Source organism: Oryx dammah, unplaced genomic scaffold, assembly GCF_014754425.2.
Source record: "Oryx dammah isolate SB20612 unplaced genomic scaffold, SCBI_Odam_1.1 HiC_scaffold_18, whole genome shotgun sequence".
NCBI classification, from domain to species: Eukaryota; Metazoa; Chordata; class Mammalia; order Artiodactyla; family Bovidae; genus Oryx; species Oryx dammah.
In genome coordinates this window covers 44,808,865-44,830,866 of record NW_024070202.1, presented here as the reverse complement: position 1 = coordinate 44,830,866, position 22,002 = coordinate 44,808,865, and the positions used below count along the sequence as shown (strand labels likewise).

Here is a 22,002-nt window from a genome sequence, read left to right as displayed (position 1 = left end):
ACCTGAAACTAACACATACTGCCAATCAACTATACTCCAACATTAAAAAAAAAAAAAAAACACCTTATTAAGCTGATTTGATGGTGCTGAACTCAGCTTTTGCTTGTTTCTAAAATTTTCATTCTTTCCATCAAATCTGAGCAACAGCCTTGCCCAGTAGGTTTTTCCTTTTTACAACTTTAAATATATTGTCCCACTTCCCTCTGGTCTGCAGAGTTTGTGCTGAAAAGTTAGCTGACAGACATACTCAAATTTGCTTGCATGGAACTTGTTGCTTTTCCTTTGGAGCTTTTAATATTCTCTCTTTATCTTACTTTTTGCTATTTTAATTACAGTGTGTCTTGGTGTGATCCTCTTTCAGTTCAGTTACTCAGTTGTGTCCGACTCTTTGCGACCCCATGAACCACAGCACACCAGGCCTCCGTGTCCATCACCAACTCCCGGAGTTTACCCAAAGTCATGTCCATTGAGTCGGTGATGCCATCCAAGCATCTCATCCTCTCCCCTTCTCCTCCTGCCCCCAATCTTTCTCAGCATCAGGGTCTTTTCAAATGAGTCAGTCAAATTAGGTTCACATCGGGTGGCTAAAGTACTGGAGTTTCAGCTTCAACATCAGTCCTTCCAATGAACACCCAGGACTGATCTCCTTTGGGTGATCCTGTTAAGAAGTCTCTCTGCTTCCTGGATTTGGACGTCTGTTTCCTTTCCCAGGTTAGAAGGGATTTCAACTATTATGTCTTCAAATATGTTCTTTGCCCCTTTCTCTTTTTCTCCTTCCAGGACACCATGATTGAGGGGTGCCCAACCTTCGGGATCTAATGCCTGATGATCTAAGGTGAAGCTGATGTAATAACAGAAATAAAGTGTACAATAAATGTAATGTGCCTGAATTATCCCAAAACCACCAACTGCCCACTATTCATGGAAAGACTGTCTTCTATGAAACTGGTCCCTGGTGCCAAAAAGTTTGGGGACTGCTGCCATTATGTGATATTAGTGTGCTTAATGTTGTCCCAAAGGTCTCTCAAACTACTTTCCCCCACCCCTGTTCAGCTTCAATAATTGCCACTATATTGTCTTCCAGCTCACTATTCTTCTTCTGTTGATTTTTTGAAGTATATTTTTTAAATCAGTTATTGTCTTTTTCAGCTTTGTTTGGGTCTTCTTTACATCTTCCAATTTGTAAACATTTCACTGTACTCATCCATTCTTCTCCCGAATTTTTTAATCATCTTTATCATTATTTCAGACACTTTATTGGGCAGACTGCCTATCTCCACTTCATTTAGCCCTTCTGGGGTTTTATCTTGTTTCTTCTTTGGAATATGTTCCTTTGTCATATTTTTGCCTGATTTACTGTCTTTATTTCTATTTATCTGGTATGCTGGTTACGTTTCTTGACCTTGGAGAAACGGTCTTCTGTAGGAGACGCCCTATGGGTTCCAACAGCATACTCCTTCTGGTCACAGAGTTATAATCCCCAGGGGTGCTCCCTCCATGGGGGGGCATGGGTTCTTCCATTGTGGAGGGTTGACTACTGTGGTGGTCTGGCAGATGTGCCAGACCCTTTGTCCAACTGGTTGCCAGGGCCATAAGAGAGCTGGCTGCAAAACTCTGGGAGTCCCAGGCCTAGTGCTGGCTCACTGGTGGGAAGGGCTTGGTTCTGGGATGAGTGACCACAGGGCTGGGGTTCCCAGATCTAATGTTGGTCTTCTGGTGGGTGGAGTTGATTTCTGGGGGGGCTGGCTAGGAAGTCCAAAGTATCTGGCAGCTGGTAGGTGGAGTTCAGACCCAAAGCTACTGCTGGCTCACTTATGAGTGGATGCAGGGTCTTGGGGTTCCCAAAGTTGGTGTCAGCCCACTGGTGGGTGTCTGCTTGAATTTATAATAAAAATCACATTTTACTTTTTCAGTAAAGAAATATAGGCCTTAAAGGTCTAAAAAGTTTAGAGGACGGTGATGACCAAATGTCCAGCATCTCAACTGGTTAGTTTCTGAATCGTTATTATATCGGTGAGGCAGTCAGGTATGTTATGCCCCAGTTCTCCACCTAGCTTTATGCTAGTAAGACAGTAAAAGAGTTTTAGGCTCAGTAGTTCTCCATCTCTTCAAGTAAACTGAGGAGAAATTATGATTCTCAAAGAAAAGTGACTACCAAATAATAACATTAGAGTAAGATAAATTTCAAGATAATTGTCACCATACAGAATCATTCCAATCAGGAACATAATATGTTTTGTCTCTTTATGGAGTCTATGTCCTTCATAAAAATTATTTTCGTATAGGCTTCTTGCTAGATGTGTTCCTAGTTTTTAAAGATTTTACAGCTATCATAAAATCTTTTCAATTATATTTTGAATTAGTTACTGCTTATATACAAAAAGCTATAGGGTATATTTATCTTGCATTCAAATTACTTTATTCAACTCATCTTGTTTCTAAAGTTACTCAGTTTATTCTCTTAGGCTTTTCCAAGTAAATCATTATGTAATTATACTTTTGCCTCCTTTCTAATATTCTCCAGTTTTTCCTTTCTCATCAAGCTGCCAAAGACTCCAGGACAATGCTGAATAACAGCTGTGGTATCAGGTGCCCTTCTGTTCTTGTTTACTTCTGGCCATGCCTTGTAGCATGTGGGATCTCAAAGCTCCCTGACCAGGGATCAAACCTGTGCCCCCTGCAGTGGAAGTGGGGCGCCTTGACCACTGGACCACCAGTAAAGTTCCATACTTCTCTTGTTCTTGAATTTAATAAGGATGCTAGCAGTGTTTCACCATGAAATAGAATGTTTGCTTTTGGTTTTTGATGGATGGTCCTCAATAACTTAAGAATATTTCCTTCTATTTATTCCTAACTTGCTCTTTTTATTAGAAATAATGATATTCAAATGTCTCTCTCTCTTTTTATTTCTTCTTGGCTATGCCACACTCCTTAGATCCTGTGGGATCTTAGTTCCCTGACCAGGGATCAAATCCAGGTCCTAAACAGTGAGAGTACAGAGCTCTAACCACTGGACAACCAGAGAATTCCCCTTCAAATATCTTTCTAATGCAACTTAAAAAAAAATTGAAGTATAGCTGATTTATGGTTGTATCAAATGGCTTTCTAATTATGAGGTCATTATGTGCTTTTGCTTTTAATCTATTTATGCAAAAAATTACACCAATCTATTTCCCAACTTGGATCCTCCCTTTACATCAGTTTGGTCTTGGAATATTATTACCTTAATCGTGTAATGGGTTTAATATGTTAGTATTTTATTTAGTATTTGTATATCTTGATTCACAACTGAGACAGATTTACAGTCTTTTCATGCTATTCTTGTCAGATTGGGGATCAGGTTGTTGAATGAACTGGGACTATTTCCATCTCTTTCAAGCTCTCAAACAGTGTTAACAGAACAGGAATTAAATTTTTCTTAAAGTTTAAGACAAACAAAAGACGACTTGGTTCTTGTTCAAGATAGTCACATAGGAAGATCTTGAACTCACCTCCTATGGGGGACATACCAAATCTATAGCTACATATGAAACAATTTCCTGTGAACAAAATCTTGAATCTGAGTGATTCCCATACACTGGGCAAATGAGAAAACAACTCACTGGGAAGTGGGTAGGAAACGCTGAGACACTGCCACCACCAACCCCACCGCTGGTTCAGGGACACACAGCTGGGAAGGAACTGACAACTCCCAGCTTCTTCTTGAGCAGCAAGGGGTTTAGGGTCCCCATCTTGTGTCAAACTTTTAAGACTTCCACCTGAGAGATGGGTCCCCCAAAACATCTAGCTTTGAAAGTTAACAGGGCTTGCATTCACAACACTCACAAGGCTATAGTGAATTCAGAGAGAGTAACCTAAAGGGTTTCTACAGAATCATCATGGCTAACCCCCAAGGACACAGTAGAGGCAGAAGACTGAAACCAACATTTTCAATGAAAGAAACCAAGAGCAAGGCTCTCTAGAGACGGGGAGAACAGACAGGCGCCATCTTTGCATTCTCTCCCTGCCTTGCTGTAGGTCACTGGTATTTCCCAGAAAGGAGTTCGTGTATGCGTCTGATTTGGGGCTGCCACCCAAGGGACTCCCCTCGATCACCTGGCTCTGGTGGTCAGTGGGGCTATGTTCACAGATTCAGTAAGACAGTGCAAACAAGGGAACGGTACTTAGCTGGCTGCCATTCTACCGCTTAGTAAAGAAGGTACAGACAGAAACACCCATCGCCCAGACTTCCCCCCAAAGAAGGACATCTGCATACTTTAAAAGTTGCTACCTTAGGGTCTGGCTTCCAACCAATCTTCACTTCAGGGTTTACTGAGAATCTCCTCTTGGGACACTGACAGCTCTTGGCACATCAAATACTAGGAGCTAATAAAAATAAAACAGGCTGTTTGGACAATCACAAGTTTTGAGAAACAGCTAAGAGCTGGGGCAAGGTTGAACAGTAAGGTTCATCTCCTACACAAGACCTTCAAAATGGGAAAGGTGGTTGTATCAATCTAATACATAGTAACCAACAGAGAATCAAGCCAAATGAAGAAACAGAGGAATATGTTCCAAAGGAAAGAACAAACTAAAACATCAGAAAAAAATCTTCACAAAATGCAGATAAGTAATTTACCTGATAGAGAGTTCAAAGTGATGGTCATAAAGATGCATACCAAACATGGGAGAATGAATAAACACAACAAGAACTTCAACAGAGGGAAAGGAAATACAAAAAAGGACTAAATAAGAGTTTACTTATGGCTGATTCACAATGTTGTATGGCAGAAACCAACACAACATTGAGAAACAATTATCCTCCAATTTAAAATAAAGTTTTAAAGAAGCCATAAAGCTATAGAAGAATACAATAAATAAACTGAAATAGAAGCTAGAGGGGTTCAACAGCACAATAGATGAAGTAAAAAAAAAAAAAGGATCCTGGAACTCTAAATGCAGTGAAACTCATCCAATCTGAACAGAAAAAAGAAAAAAGAAAAAGTGAAGATAACATCAAGTGGATCAACATTTACCTTACAGGGATCCCAAAGGGGAGAAAGAGGCAGAATATTTATTTGAAGAAATAATGGATAAAAACTTCCCTAACCTGGGGAAGGAAAACCAGATCCATAAAGCAGAGAGTTACAAATAGGAGGAACAGGAGAGAACCACAAGACACATTATAATTAAAACACAAAAATTAAGAGATGAGGGGAGAATTTTAAAAGCAGTAAGAGAAAAACAACTTGTTACATCCAAGGAAAACCCCCATTAGAATATCAGCAGACTTTTCAGCAGAAACCTTGCAGGCCAGGAGGGAGGAGCATCACGTATTCAAAATGCTTAAAGAACTGTCAACTAAGAATACTGTATCCAGTAAAGCTGCCCTTCATAAATGAAGACGAGATAAAGGATTCTCCAGACAAGCAAAACCTGAAGGAATTCAGCACCGCCACACTGGCCTTTCGTGTGTGCTTAGTCACTAAGTCCTGTCCAACTCTTTGGGGCAGCCTGCCAGGCTCTTCTGTCCACAGGACTCTCCAGGCAAGAAGACTAGAGTGGAGAGCCATTCCCTTCTCCAGGGGGTCTTCCCAACCCAAGAAGTTCAAACCAAGGTCTTTGTATTGCAGGCAAATTCTTTACCTTCTGAGCCACCAGGGAAGCCTTTGTTAAGGGATACACAAAATAAAAAGATGCAAACTGTGGCATAAAAAACACAAAAGCGTGTGTGTTGCAGGTGGGGAGAGTGACAATGCAGAGCTTTAGAAGGCATACATTCAAACTGACATTGCTATCAACTTAAAATAGACTGTTGTAACCACTACACGTGAAAGTCGCTCAGTGGTGCTTGACTCTTTGCAACCTCCTGGACTAGACAGTCCACGGAAATCTCCAGGCCAGAATACTGAAGCAGGAGCCTCTCCCTTCTCCAGGGGATGTTCCCAACCCAGAAACTGAATCCAGGTTTCCCTCCCTGCAGATGGATTCTTTACCAGCTGAGTCACAAGGGAAGCCCAAGAACACTGGAGTGGCTAGCTTTTCCCTTCTCCGGTGGATCTTCCTGACCCAGGAATCAAATCGGGGTTTCCTGCATTGCAGGTGGATTTGTTAGGTAGGTAGAATAGGGAAAAGGAGTCCAAAATGGTGGTGGCTAAAAGACAAGGAAGGTCAAAGGAAGGTCCGAGGACCAGAGTGAAGACTTCAGGTAGAACAAACAGCCCTCCTGGCTAAGCCGAATTTGCATAGGGCAGGCCCAGGTGGAGGAAAAACATATAAAAGGAGGAGCCAAAGCGCTCTCTCCCTCTTTTTCTCTCCCGTGTGCATGCGCTCTCTCTCTCTCTCTCTCCCTCTCTCTCTAGCTCCCCTCCGTGCGCTCTTCCTCTCTCTTTACTTTGAGTCTTTGGGTTGGCATGCCCTCACGCTTCGAGGATGGATTCTCCTGCTATCTTCTAAAAAAAAAGAGCTGTAACACTGATTTGCCTAAGAGCTATAACACGGTTTGTCCAAGACCCGAGAGCTGTGACGCGCTGAGGGCTTTAATGTCTGTCGCTCCAAATCTTTGTTGTGACGAGACAAGGAACCGAGGAACATACACTCGCGTGACAGACTCTTTACCAACTGAGTTATCAGGGAAGCCCCATAACCACTGCAGGAAACTATCAAATCACAAAGGAAAACGGCTGCCAGGGAGGCCTTACAAATAGCTGAGAAAAGAGGAGAAGCAAAAGGCAAAGGAGAAAAGGAAAGATATTCCCATTTGAAGGCAGAGTTCCAAAAAATAGCGAGGAGAGATAAGAAAGCCTTCCTCAGCGATCAATGCAAAGAAATAGAGGAAAACAACAGAATGGGAAAGACTAGAGATCTCTTCAAGAAAATTAGAGATACCAAGGGAACACTTCATGCAAAGATGGGCTCGATAAAGGACAGAAATGGTCTGGACTTAATAGAAGCAGAAGATATTAAGAAGAGGTGGCAGAAATACACAGAAGAACTGTACAAAAAAGATCTTCATGACCGAGATAATCACAATGGTGTGATCACTCTAGAGCCAGACATCCTGGAATGTGAAGTCAAGTGGGCCTTAGAAAGCATCACTACGAACAAAGCTAGTGGAGGTGATGGAATTCCAGTTGAACTATTTCAAATCCTGAAAGATGATGCTGTGAAAGTGCTGCACTCAATATGCCAGCAAATTTGGAAAACTCAGCAGTGGCCACAAGACTGGAAAAGGTCAGTTTTCATTCCAATCCCAAAGAAAGGCAATGCCAAAGAATGCTCAAACTACCGCACAATTGCACTCATCTCACATACTAGTAAAGTAATGCTCAAAATTCTCCCAGCCAGGCTTCAGCAATACGTGAACCTCAAACTTGCTGATGTTCAAGCTGGATTTAGAAAAGGTAGAGGGACCAGAGATCAAATTGCCAACATCTGCTGGATCATGGAAAAAGCAAGAGAGTTCCAGAAAAACATCTATTTCTGCTTTATTGACTATGCCAAAACCTTTGACTGTGTGGATCACAATAAACTGTGGAAAATTCTGAAAGAGATGGGAATACCAGACCACCTCACCTGCCTCTTGAGAAACCTGTATGCAGGTCAGGAAGCAGCAGTTAGAACTGGACATGGAACAACAGACTGGTTCCAAATAGGAAAAGGAGGATGTCAAGGCTGTATATTAAATAAACCCTGCTTATTTAACTTCTATGCAGAGTACATCATGAGAATCGCTGGGCTGGAAGAAGCACAAACTGGAATCAAGATTGCCCAGAGAAATATCAATAACCTCAGATATGCAGATGACACCACCCTTATGGCAGAAAGTGAAGAGGAACTAAAAAGCCTCTTGATGAAAGTGAAAGTGGAGAGTGAAAAAGTTGGCTTAAAGCTCAACATTTAGAAAACGAAGATCAGGGCATCTGGTCCCATCACTTCATGGGGGAAATATATGGGGAAACAGTGGAAACAGTGTCAGACTTTAGTTTTTGGGCTCCAAAATCACTGCAAATGGTGACTGCAGCCATGAAATTAAAAGACGCTTACTCCTTGGAAGGAAAGTTATGACCAACCTAGATAGCATATTCAAAAGCAGAGACATTACTTTGCCAACAAAGGTCCATCTAGTCAAGGCTATGGTTTTTCCAGTGGTCATGTATGGATGTGAGAATTGGACTGTGAAGAAAGCTGAGCACTGAAGAATTGATGCTTTTGAACTGTGGTGTTGGAGAAGACTCTTGAGAGTCCTTTGGACTGCAAGGAGATCCAACCAGTCTGTTCTAAAGGAAACCAGTCCTGGGTGTTCACTGGAAGGACTGATGTTAAAGCTGAAACTCCAATATTTTGGCCACCTCATGTGAAGAGTTGACTCATTGGAAAAGACCCTGATGCTGGGAGGGATTGGGGGCAGGAGGAGAAGGGGACAATAGAGAATGAGATGGCTGGATGGCATCACCGACTCGATGCACGTGAGTCTGGGTGAACTCCGGGAGTTGGTGATGGACAGGGAGGCCTGGCGTGCTGCAATTCATGGGGTCGCAGAGTCGGACACGTTGAGTGACTGAACTAAACTGAACTGAAAGGAAAATAACAACAGAAGAAGAAAGGAACAAAGGAATTACCTCCTTTTGGTTTTTTTAGAAACTTCTTTACATTAGCACAATTGATTAAATTGTTGGATACTGGTGACAGATTCAATATCTAGCCCCTCTCACGAGCCCAGAGGTCAGGGAAAGTGGGCCTGAAAGTTCCATCCTTCTAATCACAAAATTGGCTCCACTAGCAATCAGCCCCCAACCTTCAGTGCTTTCCAAAAGTCACCTCATCAACATTAAAAAATCTCCTTTTCCACTCACATCACTTAGGAAATTCCAAGGGTTTTATTAGGAACTCTGTGCCAGAGATAGATATAAGACCAAATATTTGTTGTTGTCATTTAGTCGCTAAGTTGTGTCTGACTCCTTTGCAATCCTATGGACTGTTGTCCACCAGCTCTTTCCATGGGACTTCCCAGGCAAGAATACTGGAGTGGGTTGCCACTTCCTTCTCCAGGAAATCTTACTGATCAAGAGGTTGAACCTGCCTCTTCTGCTTGGCAGGCAGATTCTTTACCACAGAGCCACCTGGGAAGCCCAAAGAACAAATACACATTTCTTATCATAAATCACAATATTACAGAAGCTATATGTTGTGTACAAGAGATTCACTTCAGTTTTAAAGACTCAAACACAAGACTGAAGTGAAGGTATGAAAAAAGATATTCCATGTAAATAGAAATAATAAAATAGCAGGGGCAGACATACTTATCAGAAAAACAGATTTTAAGACAAATACTGTAGTAAGACATAAAGAAGGTCATCATATAATGATAAAGGATTTGAACCAACGAGAGCATATAACATATGTAAATGTTTATATACCCAACATAGGAGCATATAAATTAACAAACCTGAAGTGAGAAATAGGTGGCAATACAATAACAGCAGTGGAATCAAAACCCTACTTTCGTCAATGGATAGGTCATCAAGACAGAAAATCAATGAGGAAACGCTGGACACATTATACCAAATGAACTTAATATTTACAGAACATTCCATTCAAAAACAGCAGAATACCAACTCTTCTCAATCACATGTGGAACATTCTCCAGGACAGTTTACATGTTAGGCTACAAAACAGGTCTTAATAAGTTTAAGAAGACTGAAACAGTACTAAGAATTTTTTTTATGACCACAATGCTATGGTCATTATCACCAGATAAAAGATGGCAGAGTAAAAGGACATGTGCCCACCTTCTCCTGTGAGAACACCAGAAGAGCAACTAGCCGCTGAACAACCCCTGACAGGATACTGGAACTCACCAAAAAAAAGAAGATATCCCGTGTCCAAGGACAAAGGTGAAGCTGCAATGAGATGGTAGGATCCGGGACGTAATCACGTCAAATCAAATCCCATACCTGCAGGTAGGTGACTCCCAAACTGGAGAATAATACCAAAGAAGTTCTCACACTGTTGCAAAAGTTTTGGGTCTCACATCAGGGATGCTAACTGGGATCCAGCAAAGGGAACCCCCAGGGAAACTGACTTTGAAGGATAGCAGGATTATAGAACTTCCACAGGACTGGGGGAGAGAGAGACTCTTGGAGGGTACAAGCAAGAAAGAAGCAGTGACCTCACAAGAGACTGTGTCAGACCTGCCTGTGAGTGTCTGAGGGTCTCCTGCAGAGGCATGGCTCAGAAGTGGCCTCGGTTGGAAGCAGCCTCCCTCAGGGATAGGGTCACTGGCAGCAGCAGTCCAGGGAGGTGCGTGTTGGCGTAAGTACTTTTGGAAGGTTGCTAGTTAGCCCTACTGTAGAGACTGTAGACTCCAGAACTGGGTTGCCTCAGGACAAACAACTAACTGGGAGGAAGCACAGCCATATCCATCAGCAGAAAATTGAAATAAAGATTTAGTGAGCATGGCCCTACCCAAGAGAGCAAGAGCCAGTTCTCCCCACGGCTGGTCCCTCCCTCAGGAAGCTTACACAAGCCTCTTATCCTTAGCCATCAGAGGGCAAACAGAAGCAAGAACTATAATCGAACACAGTTTTCAGAATGAAAACCACAATCACAGAAAGCTAACCAAAATGGTCACACTGATCACAGGCTTGTGTAACTCAGTGAAGCTATGAGCCATGCCATGCAGGGCCACCCAAGACAGACGGGTCATAGTGGAGAGTTCTCGCAAAATGCAGTTCACTGGAGAAGGGAATGGCAAACCACTTCAGTACCCTTGCCTCAGGAATCCCATGAACAGCATGAAAAGTCAAAAAGATACAGCCCCCCACATCTGTAGGTGTCCAATATGCTACTGGGAAAGAAAGCAGAAATAGCTCCAGAAAGAATGAAGAGGCTGAGCCAAAGCAGAAACAATGCTCAGTTGTGGAAGTGTCTGGTGGTGAAAGTAAAGTCTGAGTTGTAAAGAACAATATTGCATAGGAACCTGGAATGTTAGGTCTATAAATCAAGGTAAATTGGATGTTGCCAAGCAGAAGGTGGCAAAAGTAAACATCAACATGTTAGGAATCAATGAACTAAAATGCACAGGGATGGGCAAATTTAATTCAGATGACCATTATATCTACTACTGTGGGCAAGAATCCCCGAGAAGAGATGGAGTAGCCCTCATAGTCAACAAAAGAGTTCAAAATGCAGTACTTGGGTGCAATCTCAAAAAAGACAGAATGATCCCTGTTTGTTTTGAAGGCAAACCATTCAACAGCACAGTACCCAAGTCTATGCCCCAATCACTAATGCTGAAGAAGTTGATGTCAAAAGGTTCTATGAAGACCCACAAGACTTTCTAGAACTAACACCAAAAAAAGATGTCCTTTCATCATAGGGGATTGGAATGCAAAAGTAGGAAGTCAAAAGATACCTGGGGTAACAGGCAAGTTTGACCTTGGGAGAACAAAATGAAGCAGGGCAAAAGCTAACAGAGCTTTGCCAAGAGAACACACTGGTCATAGCAAACACCCTCTTCCAACAAGACAAGAGATGACTCTACATGTGGACATAACCAGATGGTCAATACTGAAATCAGACTATTATATCCTTTGCAGCCGAATATGGAGAAGCTCAGATAATCAGCTTGTCATTGTAAAATTCAAGCTTAAATTGAAGAAAATAGGCAAAACCATTAGACCATTCAAGTATGACCTATATCATATTCCTCATGATTATACAGTGGAGGTGATGAACAGATGCAAGGGATTAGATCTGGTAGACAGAGTGTCTGAAGAACTATGGACGGAGGTTAGTAACATTGTACAGGAGGTGGTGACCAAACCATTCCCAAGAAAAGGAAATGCAAGAAGGCAAAGTGGTTGTCTGAGAAAAGCTTACAAATAGCTGAGAAAACAAGAGAAAGGCAAAGGAGAAAGGAAAAGATATATCCAACTGAATACAGAGTTCCAGAGAATAGCAAGGAGAGATACAAAAGCCTTCTTAAGAGAATAATGCAAAGAAAGAGAGGAAAACAATAGAATGAGAAAGACTTGAGATCTCCTCAAGGAAACTGGAGATACCAAGGGAACATTTCTCGCAAAGATGGGCTCAATAAAGGACAGAAACAACAAGGACCTAACAGAAGCAGAGGAGACTAAGAAGAAGTGGCAAGAATACACAGAACTGCACAAAAAAAGGTCTCCATGACCCAGATAACCACAATGATGTGGTCACAAACCCACAGCCAGACATCCTGGAGTGTAACGTCAAGTGGGTCTTAGGAAGCATTACTGTGAACAAAGCTAGTGGAGGTGATGGAATTCCAGCTGAGCTATTTCAAATCCTAAAAGATGATGCTGTGAAAGTGCTGCATTCAATATGTCAGCAAATTTAAAATACTCAGCAGTGGCCACAGGACTGGAAAAGGTCAGTTTTCATTCCAAGCCCAAAGAAGGGTAATGCCAAAGAATGTTTAAACTACCAGACAACTGCACTCATTTCACATGCTACCAAGGTAATACTAAAAATTCTCCACGCTATTCTTCAACAGTATATCAACCGAGAACTCCCAGATGTATAAGTTTGATTTAGAAAAGGCAGAAGAACCAGAGATCAAACTGTCAACTCCAATGGATCACAGAAAAAAACAAAAGAATGCCAACATCTACTTCTGCTTCATTGACTACACTAAAGCCTTTGACTGTGTGGATCACCACAAATTATGGAAAATTCTTAAAGAGATGGGAACACCAGACCACCTTACTGGCCTCCTGAGAAACTTGTATGCAGGTCAAGAAGCAACAGTTAGAATCAGACATGGAACAACAGACTGGTTCAAAATTGGGAAAGGAGTACATCAAAGCTGTATATTGTCACCTTGCTTATTTAACTTCTATGCAGAGTACATAATGAGAAATGCTGGACTGGATGAATCACAAGCTAGAATCAAGGTTGCCAGGAAAAATATCAACAACATCAGATATGCAGATGATATCACTCTAATGGCAGAAAGCAAAGAGGAACTAAAGAGCCTCTCGATGAAGGTGAAAGAGTGGAGTGAAAAGGCTGGCTTAAAACTCAACTTTCAAAAATCTAAGAACATAGCATCCAATCCCATCTCTTCATGGCAAATAGAGAGGGAAAAAGTGGAAATAGTGACAGATTTTATTTTCTTGGGCTCTCCAAAATTGCTGAAGATGGTGACTGCAGCCAAGTATTAAAAGATGCTTGCTCCTTGAAAGTAAAGCTATGATAAATCTGGACAGTGTATTAAAAAGCAGAGACATTACTTTGCCAACAAAGGTCCGTATAGTCAAAGCTATTGTTTTTCAGTAGTCATGTATGAATGAGATTTGGACCATAAAGAAAGCTGAAAGTGAAAGTCGCTCAGTCTTGTCTGACTCTTTGCCACCCCATGGACTACACAGTCCATGGAATTCTCCAGGCTAGAATACTGGAGTGGGTAGCCTTTCTCTTCTCCAGGGGATCTTCCCAACCCAAGGATCAAACTCAGGCCTCCCCTACTACAGGCAGATTCTTTACCAGCTGAGCCACCAGGGAAGCCCAAAGAAAGGTGACGGCTGAAGAACTGATGCTTTCGAACTGTGGTGCTGGAGAAGACTCTTGAGAGTCCCTTGGACAGCAAGGAGATTCAGCCAGTCCATCCTAAAGGAAATCAGCCCTGAGTATTCATTGGAAGGGCTGAAGCTCCAATACTTTGGCCACCTGATGTGAGGAGCCGACTCATTGGAAAAGACCCCAGGAAAGATGTGAGGGCTGGACAAGAAGGGGGCGACAGAGGATAAGGTGGTTGGATGGCATCATCAACTCAATGGACATCAGTTTCAGCAACCTCTGGGAGACAGTGAAGGACAGGGAAGCCTGGCGTGCTACAGTCCATGGGGCCCAAAGACTCAAGACACTACTGAGCGAGTGAACAACACCTACAACATGGCTGATTCACACAGTTGTCTGGCATAGAACTACACAACACTGTAAACGGATTATCCTCCAGTTAAAAATAAAAGCAATAAAGCAATAAAGTGAAAATACAACATACCAAAACATATGGGATGTACCAAAGCCAGTTCTCAGAGGGAATTTCATAGCAATAAACGCCTACATAAGAAACAGGAAGGATGTCAAACAACCTAACTTTACTACTCCTCAAGGAACCAGATAAACAAACAACAAAGCCCAATGTTAGATGAAGGAAGAAAATAACAAATTTCTGAGCAGAAATGAATGAAACAGAGACAGGAAAGACAACAGAAAAGACCGATGAAATAAAGAGCTGCCTTTTTTTTTTAAGATAAAATAAACAAACCTTTAGCTGGGCTTACCAAGAAAAAGAGAGGACTCAAACGAAATCAGAAAGGGGAGACATTACAACTGATGCCACAGAATGCACAGGATCGCAGCGACTACTAAGAACTATTACATACCAGCAAACCGGCAACCTAGAAGAAATGACACATTTCCGGAAACACAAAACGCACCAAAACTGAATCATGAAGAAATGGAAAATCTGAACAGACCAATTACCAGTAAGGAAACTGAATCAGTAATCAAAAACTTGCCTTAAAAACAGAAGTTCAGGACCAGATGGATTCACTGGTGAGTTCTACCAAACATTTAAAGAAGAATGAATACAAGTCCCTCTCAAACTCTTCCAAAAGAGTAGAACACTTTCAAACTTATTTTACAAGGCCAGTATTACCCTGATGCCAAAATCAAAGACACCACAAGGAAAGAAAATTACAGGTCAATATACCCAGAACATAGATGCAGAAATTCTCAACAAAATATCAGCAAACACATTAAAGGATCTACACAATGATCAAGTGGGACTGATTCCTGATATGCAAGAGTGGTTCAAGATGGCAAATCAATACTGTGTAACATCACAATAATAAAATGAAGACTAAAAATCATATAATCATCTCAGTAGATGGAGAAAAAGCATTTGACAATATTTAACATTCACTTCCCTGGTGGCTCAGTGGGTAAAGCGTCTGCCTCCAATGAGGGAGACCCAGGTTTGATCCCTGGGTCGGGAAGATCCCCTGGAGAAGGAAATGGCACCCCACTCCAGTACTCTTGCCTGGAAAATCCCATGGATGGAGAAGCCTGGTAGGCTACAGCCCATGGGGTCGCAAAGAGTCAGACACAACTGAGCAGCTTCACTTCACTTCAACATTCACTTATGATACAAACTCTCGACAGTGGGTACAGAGATAATGTTGTTTGTCTGACTCTTTTGCAACCCCATGGACTGGAGCCTGCAAAGCTCCTCTGTCCATGGGATTTTGCAGGCAAGAATACTGAAGTGGGTTGTCATTTCCTTCTCCAGGGGATCTTCCCTACTAAGGGATCAAACCCACTTCTCCTGCATTGGCAGGCAGATTCTTTGCCACTGAGCCACCAAGGAAGCCCCATAGAGGGAATGTACCTCAACATAATAAAGGCCATATATGAAAAGCCCACAGTTAACATCATACTCAGCAGTGAAAAACTGAAAACTTTCTGAGAAACAAGACAAGTATGCCCACTCTCATCACTTCTATTCAGCATAGTACTGGAAGTCCTAGTCAGAGCAACTCAACAAGAAAAATAAATAAAAGGCATCCAAATCAGAAAGCAAGAAGTAAACTCTATTTACAGATGACATACAGAGAAAACTCTGAAGACTCCACTAAAAAAACTGTTAGAACCAATAAACAGATTTAGCAAAGTTGCAAGATACAAATTCAATATTAAAAAAAAAAAATCAGTTGTGGACTTTCCTGGTGGTCCAGTGGTTGAGAGTCTGCCTGCCAACGCAGGGGATATGGGCTTGATCCTTGGTCCTGGAGGATTCCACATGCCACAGAGCAACTGAGCCTGTGCACTTGAGCTACTGAAGCCACACACTCCTAGAGCCTGTGCTCTGCAACAAGAGAAGCCGCCGCAGTGAGAAGCCTGTGCACTGCAATTAAAGAGTAGCCCTGCTCACCACAACCAGAGAAAGCCTGCACAGAGCAAGGCAGGCCAAGCACAGCCACAGATAAACTAACAAATGAATAAAAACTGAAAAATAAATCAGTTGCACAAAAACAAACTATAAAAAAGAGAAATTAAGAAAACAACCCCATTTGTAATTGCATCAAAAAGAATAAAATATCCAGGAATAAATTTAATCAAGGAGGTGACACACTTGTACACTGAAAACTATAAGATACTGATGGGAAAAAAATGGAAGAAATGAAGTCGCTCAGTCGTGTCCGACTCTTTGCGACCCCATGGACTGTAGCCTACCAGGCTCCTCTGTCCATGGGATTTTCCAGGCAATAGTCCTGCAATGGATTGCCATTTCCTTCTCCAGGGGATCTTCCCAACCTAGGGATCGAACCCAGGTCTCCCGCATTGTAGACAGACACTTTACCGTCTGAGCCAAAGATACTGATGGGGAAAAATGGAAGAAGATACAAATAAATGCCAAGATACTTATGCATTTAAGGATTTAGCATTGCCAAAGTGTCCATACTACCCAAAGTGTGTCAGCTGCTCAGTCATGTCTCACTCTTTGCAACCCCGTGGACTGTAGCCCACCAGGCTCCTCTGTCCACATAATTCTCCAAGCAAGAATACTGGAGTGGGTTGCCATTTCCTTCTCCAGGGGATCTTCCTGACCCAGGGATCTAATCCAGGTCTCCTGCATTGCAGAAGGTTACTTTACCATCTGAGCCACCAAGGAAGCAATAACTATCAAAATTCCAATGCCAGTTTTCCAGAAACAGAACAATTCCGTATCTTTATGGAACTAAAAAGATCACAAATATGATCAATACATGAGGGCATGAGGGTCTATTTCTGGGCTCTCTGTTCTAGTCTATTAATCTTTGTGTCTCTCTCCCCTGCCCCAGTACCATACTGTTTTGAGTACTACTTTGTAGTATATTTTGAATTCAGGAAGCATGATGTTTCCAGTTTTCGTCTTAATATTACTTTGGCTATTTACGATCTTTTTCTAGTTCCATAAAGATTTGGAATTGTTCTGTTTCTGGAAAATTGGCATTGGAATTTTGATAGCTATTGCTTCCTTGGTGGCTATAGCTATCAAAATTCCAATGCCAATTTTCCAGAAATAGAACAATTCCAAATCTTTATGATAAAGGAGCCAGGTATATACCTGGAGAAAGAACAGTATCTTCAATAAATGGTGCTTGGCAAACTAGACAGTTATGTGCAAAGTAATCAAACTGGATCATTATCTTACACAATTCACAAAATTAACTCATAATGGATCAAAGCCTTGAATATAAGACCTGAAAACTTAAAACTGCTAAAAAAACATAGACGGTAAGCTTCTTAACATTGGTCTTAACAGGATTTTTTGAATTTGACCAAAAATAGAAGTAACAAAGGGCTTCCCTGGTGGCTCATTGGTAAAGAATCTGCCTGTTGATGCAGGAAAAGCAGTTTTGATCGCTGGGTTGGGAAGATCCCCTGAAGGAAATAACAACCTACTCCATTCTCTTGTCTGGGAAATCTCATGGACAGAGGAGCCTGGTGGCCTATAGTCCATGGGGTCACACCATGACTTAGCAACTAAACAACAACAACAGAAGCAACAAAAGGAAAATAAACAAGTAGAATTACATTTAAAAATCTCCTGTACAGCAAAGGAAGCCGTTAACAAAAGGAAAAGGCAATCTATGAAACTGGAGAAAATATTTCCAAATCATGTATCTGATATTTGGTTAATCCCTAAAATATACTTAAAATCCTCATGCAACTCAGTAAGAAAAAACAAAAGGAAGCAATCTGATTACAAAATGGGCAGAGGCTCTGAATGGATCTTTTTTGAAAGAATTCAAATGACCAAGAAGTACATTTCAAGGGGTTCAACATCACTAATCTTCAGGGAAACGCAAACCAAAACCAGTTACCTATCACTTCATACCTGTCAGAATGACCTTCCTCAAAGGACAAAACACATGCTGGTGAGGATGTAAAGGCAAGAGAATGCTCGTGCACTGTTGGTGAGAAAGCAAATTTCCAACCACTATGGAAAACATGGAGGAGGTTCCTCAAAAAATTAAAACTAGAACTATCACATGATCTAACAATTCTACTTCATGATTCCACAAAACCTCCACCTTGAAGAGATACCTGCACCCCAATGTTCACTACAGCATTATTTACAACAGTCAAGACAGGGAGACGACCTATGTGTCAATCAATGAATATATACATAAAACATGGCAACACACTCACACACACACTCGCACATACATACAATGGCATGTGATTCAGCCAAAAGAAAGATGGAAAGCCTGCCACTGTGACAACATGGATGGACCCTGGGGGCATGATGTCCAGTGAAATAAGTCAAACAAATGAAAGATAAGAACAGAATGATCTCACTTTGATGTGGAACACAAAAAAATATATATTCTTAACTCATAGAAACAGAGAGTGTCATGGTGGTTGCCAAGGGCTGAGGGCTGAAGGAAACGGGAAGATTTTGGTCAAAGGGTACAAACTTCCAGTTATAAGGGCAGTAAGTACTTACAGTAATAAAAAGCTTGGTGACTACAGTTAATAATACTGTGTTGTATACTTTAAAGTTGCTAAGAGAATAAATCTTAAAAGCTCTCATTAGAAGAAAATTTGTGGTGATGAATGTCAACTAAACTTATGGAGATCATTTTGCAATTCATACAAATTTCAAATCATTTTGGTATTTATCTAACACTAATACAATGTTTATTTCAATTAAAAAAAAAGATCACCATGCAAAATATAAGGATGATGCTGACAAAATGGGTATTTCTTAAATCTTCTTCAAAGAAAAAAAAAGTATAGCTTCAGGAAGGGACTGTGAACAACTTATTTTGTAAGCTGTCTGACCATGGTAATGGTGATTTGGGGAAGTAGTAAGACTTTGTCAGTTTCATCTTTTTCAGTAAGTATAAGTGAGTAGGTATCTGGGTTCAGGTCACCTGACTAAATACTTATACAGAAATATCTTTGACACAAAGACAACAAATTAAGCTTTGGCAGCAAGAATAAGTACAAATCTTTTTAAAAACTGATTCTTTTCCCCTGTTCCAGAAGGGAAAGGAACCTTTTTCCTACTCCCTTTTTTGCGAAGATTTCCTTGAGCGAACTTCTAACTGTAAATCCTTTGTCCCTTTGATATGAATGTACATCTTTTAAAAAGCTAAGCCTCTTGCTGGTTTACAACCTAAAAGTCTTTCTCAGTGGCTCTGATGTCATCTGTTTGAAGTGTAAATATCAAGAAGTCCCCATCTCCTATCTGTTTGAGTCTGAGCTTGGTACTTAGTTCTATGTTGTCACTACATGGTTATAAAGACACTGAGAAGTTTTATTTTTTTCTCTATATAAAAGTAATTAGCTAACACAAACACCATCTCAACCACCAGTGAATTTAGAATGAACCATGTGTAGCAAATGGTTCAGTTAAGTCCTCTTAAGGACAAATTACTGTTTATCATGAGGGTATGTACCTAATATGAAATAGGCTGCACCTGCGTAGATACTTAAAGGGATGCGAATTCAGTCTTTGAAATCCCACTAGCAGACTGCTCGTGATGTGTGTAGCAATCTGGTCAAATGCTTATTTGATAATAAAGCTATTTAGTTCTTTCCCACATTTGTAGAGAGGAATTTCTTGGTTGGCAGATTTTATTTTTTAATAATTTCTGTACCAACTCCCATGACCTGAAATATCCCCTCAGAACATCAGCAAATTGTTAGAATCTTGAAAGGACAAATCAGCTTTTGGACCCAAACTTGATCATGCACTTGTCCGCCAGGAGGGTTGTCCTGAATGCAGACAAGCGTTCTATCTGTATCTCCTGTCTCGAAAACTTGGCTTGTACATAGACCACGGTGACTTCAAAGTACGTCCTCTCAGAGCTGCCCCTCAGGTGTCCCTTCCAGGCTAACCGCATGCAGAATTTCATCTATCGCTGCAGGCCGGGCAACACCCGACACACACTCAGGAGAAGCCCTCTGGTAACAAAAAGGTCAGGAGCAAGATTCAATGCGAAAGGCAATCTACACACTTCTGGGAAACTTAATCCTCCGCTGTGCCACCAGACTTGCGCAAGAAAGTTACAGCAATGATCCATCCTGGTATTTTGAAAAAAAGAAATGAAGGTAGGGAATCGAACCCTACACTCATCCAATTAAGAGGAAGATCCGCCTTTTGCACCTGGGCTTCCCGACCTCGCTCTTCTCACCATCCTCCCTCCCTGGCTGGGCTTCTTTACTCCCAGCACAGGGAATCCATAGAGAAGGAAATGGCAGCCCACTCCAGTACTCTTGCCTGGAGAATTCCGTGGACAGAGGAGCCTGGTGGGCTGCTGTCCATGGGGTCGCACAGAGTCGGGCACGACTGAAGCGACTTAACGTGCATGCATGCACTGGAGAAGGAAATGGCAACCCACTCCAGTATTCTTGCCTGGAGAATCCCAGGGACAGCGGAGCCTGATGGGCTGCCGTCTGTGGGGTCGCACAGTCGGACACGACTGAAGCGACTAAGCAACAGCAGCAGCAGGGAAGCCAAGAGCTTCCAAGCAAACGCATTAAAAGATCAAACACAATGACGGGGAGCTTTTTCAACCCCTCATCCAGGGAAAGGCCCAGTCCCAGTGCCCGCCACCTGCCAGGGACTCCGTGGCCTTACCTGCGGACCGCGAGGGGCGCAGCCGAAGCCGGCGGCCGCCTCGTCTGCGGCCCCGCGTCAGCCTGTAGAAGCAGTAGCAGGCGCCGGCCGCGAGGACCAGGCCCGCCGCCACCCAGCCCACGTCCCGGGCGCCGCCCATGCTACCTCTGGGGCCGCGCACAGCGCTGGGCCCGGCGCGGGAGTGTCCGAAGCCAGCGGGTCCGGGCGCCGCCGCCCGGGATTACGCCGCGGGAGAAAGGAAATGGGGGACTGAACTCCGCCTCTCAGAAACCGCCCTGCTGAAAAGTGAAAGAGTCCACTCAGCCCGTACGCTTCCGGGCGGCTTCCTGGAGAATGGGCGGGGCACGGCTGGAGGCGAGCTAGACTGGGTGAAGCGGGGCAAGCACTGCACGCCCCAAGAGCACACGCCGGGGGCCGCCCCGGACGCCCGGAGGCGGGTCCCCGCCCCGCCCGAGGCCCGCCTCTCTTCCGGGCAGGCCCCTGAGCGCGCGAGGCAACGCAATGCCTAGCCCCTCCTTCCACGCCGCGCGGTTGCCGTGGCAACGCCGGGACGCGCTAGGCCCTCGCTCAAGAGGGGCTCTTGCTGCTCCGGGCGTGGGGAGGGCCAGCGAGCCACGCAGGATTTCAGCAGGGCCTCGGGTCATGGCCTCGCTGCGCCGGGCCAGCCCCAGGCTGAGGAAATACTTCAGGGAGAACTACATTCCTCAGGTCTGCGAGGTACTGGAGCCACGTGGCGGCGGAGTTAGAAGAGGGAAGAACGGGCAGAGAATTCCCAGAGGAGGGACTGGAGTTTGGCGAAGAGAGGAAGTGGAGGTTAAGAGGAGCGAAAAGGGAAGAGATGAAGTCAGCTTTGGACAGGACGGCGGTCCGGGCTGAACATACAGATCAGAAAGTTTAAGACAGAGGGGTGATGGTGGCTGAAAGGGGGGGATGAATGACATCTCCCAGGGAGAAAGGGGGAAAGACCTCAGGACAGAAACCCCAAACGCCAACTTTTCAGGTTTGGATAAGAGGAACTAAGGACTAGAGGAGTGAGAATGAAATGCCTTGGAGATAGAGGAGGAAAAGCAGAAGAGTGTGGCTTTATGAAGAAAGTGGGCAATAGTGTCACCTAAGATAGACTTGAAAAGTTGTAGTGGATTTGGCCCAGGCTGTGTGGGTTTTCAATGGAGTGATGAAGGCAGAAAATAGATTGAGGTTAGCTGAGGAGTGGAAACTGAGATCTTTAGATAGAAAGCAGTCAGCCCTTTGTGTGAGAGGAAGATCCACACAACCAAGACTTAAATGGGAGGAAAGACTCTCCTTCCCCACCCACCTTGTAACAGGAAGGAAGCAGGACG

General features: G+C 42.9%; 1 protein-coding gene across 1 annotated transcript in view; it reads right to left on the bottom strand.

Moving 5' to 3' along the window:
* ARMC10 (armadillo repeat containing 10) overlaps positions 1–21,061 on the bottom strand; it is a 73,087-nt gene extending 52,026 nt beyond the window's left edge. The window contains exon 1 of the mRNA XM_040260778.1: positions 20,663–21,061. Coding sequence (XP_040116712.1) covers positions 20,663–20,801 — 139 coding nt within the window. The 5' untranslated portion in view covers positions 20,802–21,061. The remainder of the gene's footprint in view (positions 1–20,662) is intronic.
* Positions 21,062–22,002: the final 941 nt, after the last annotated feature.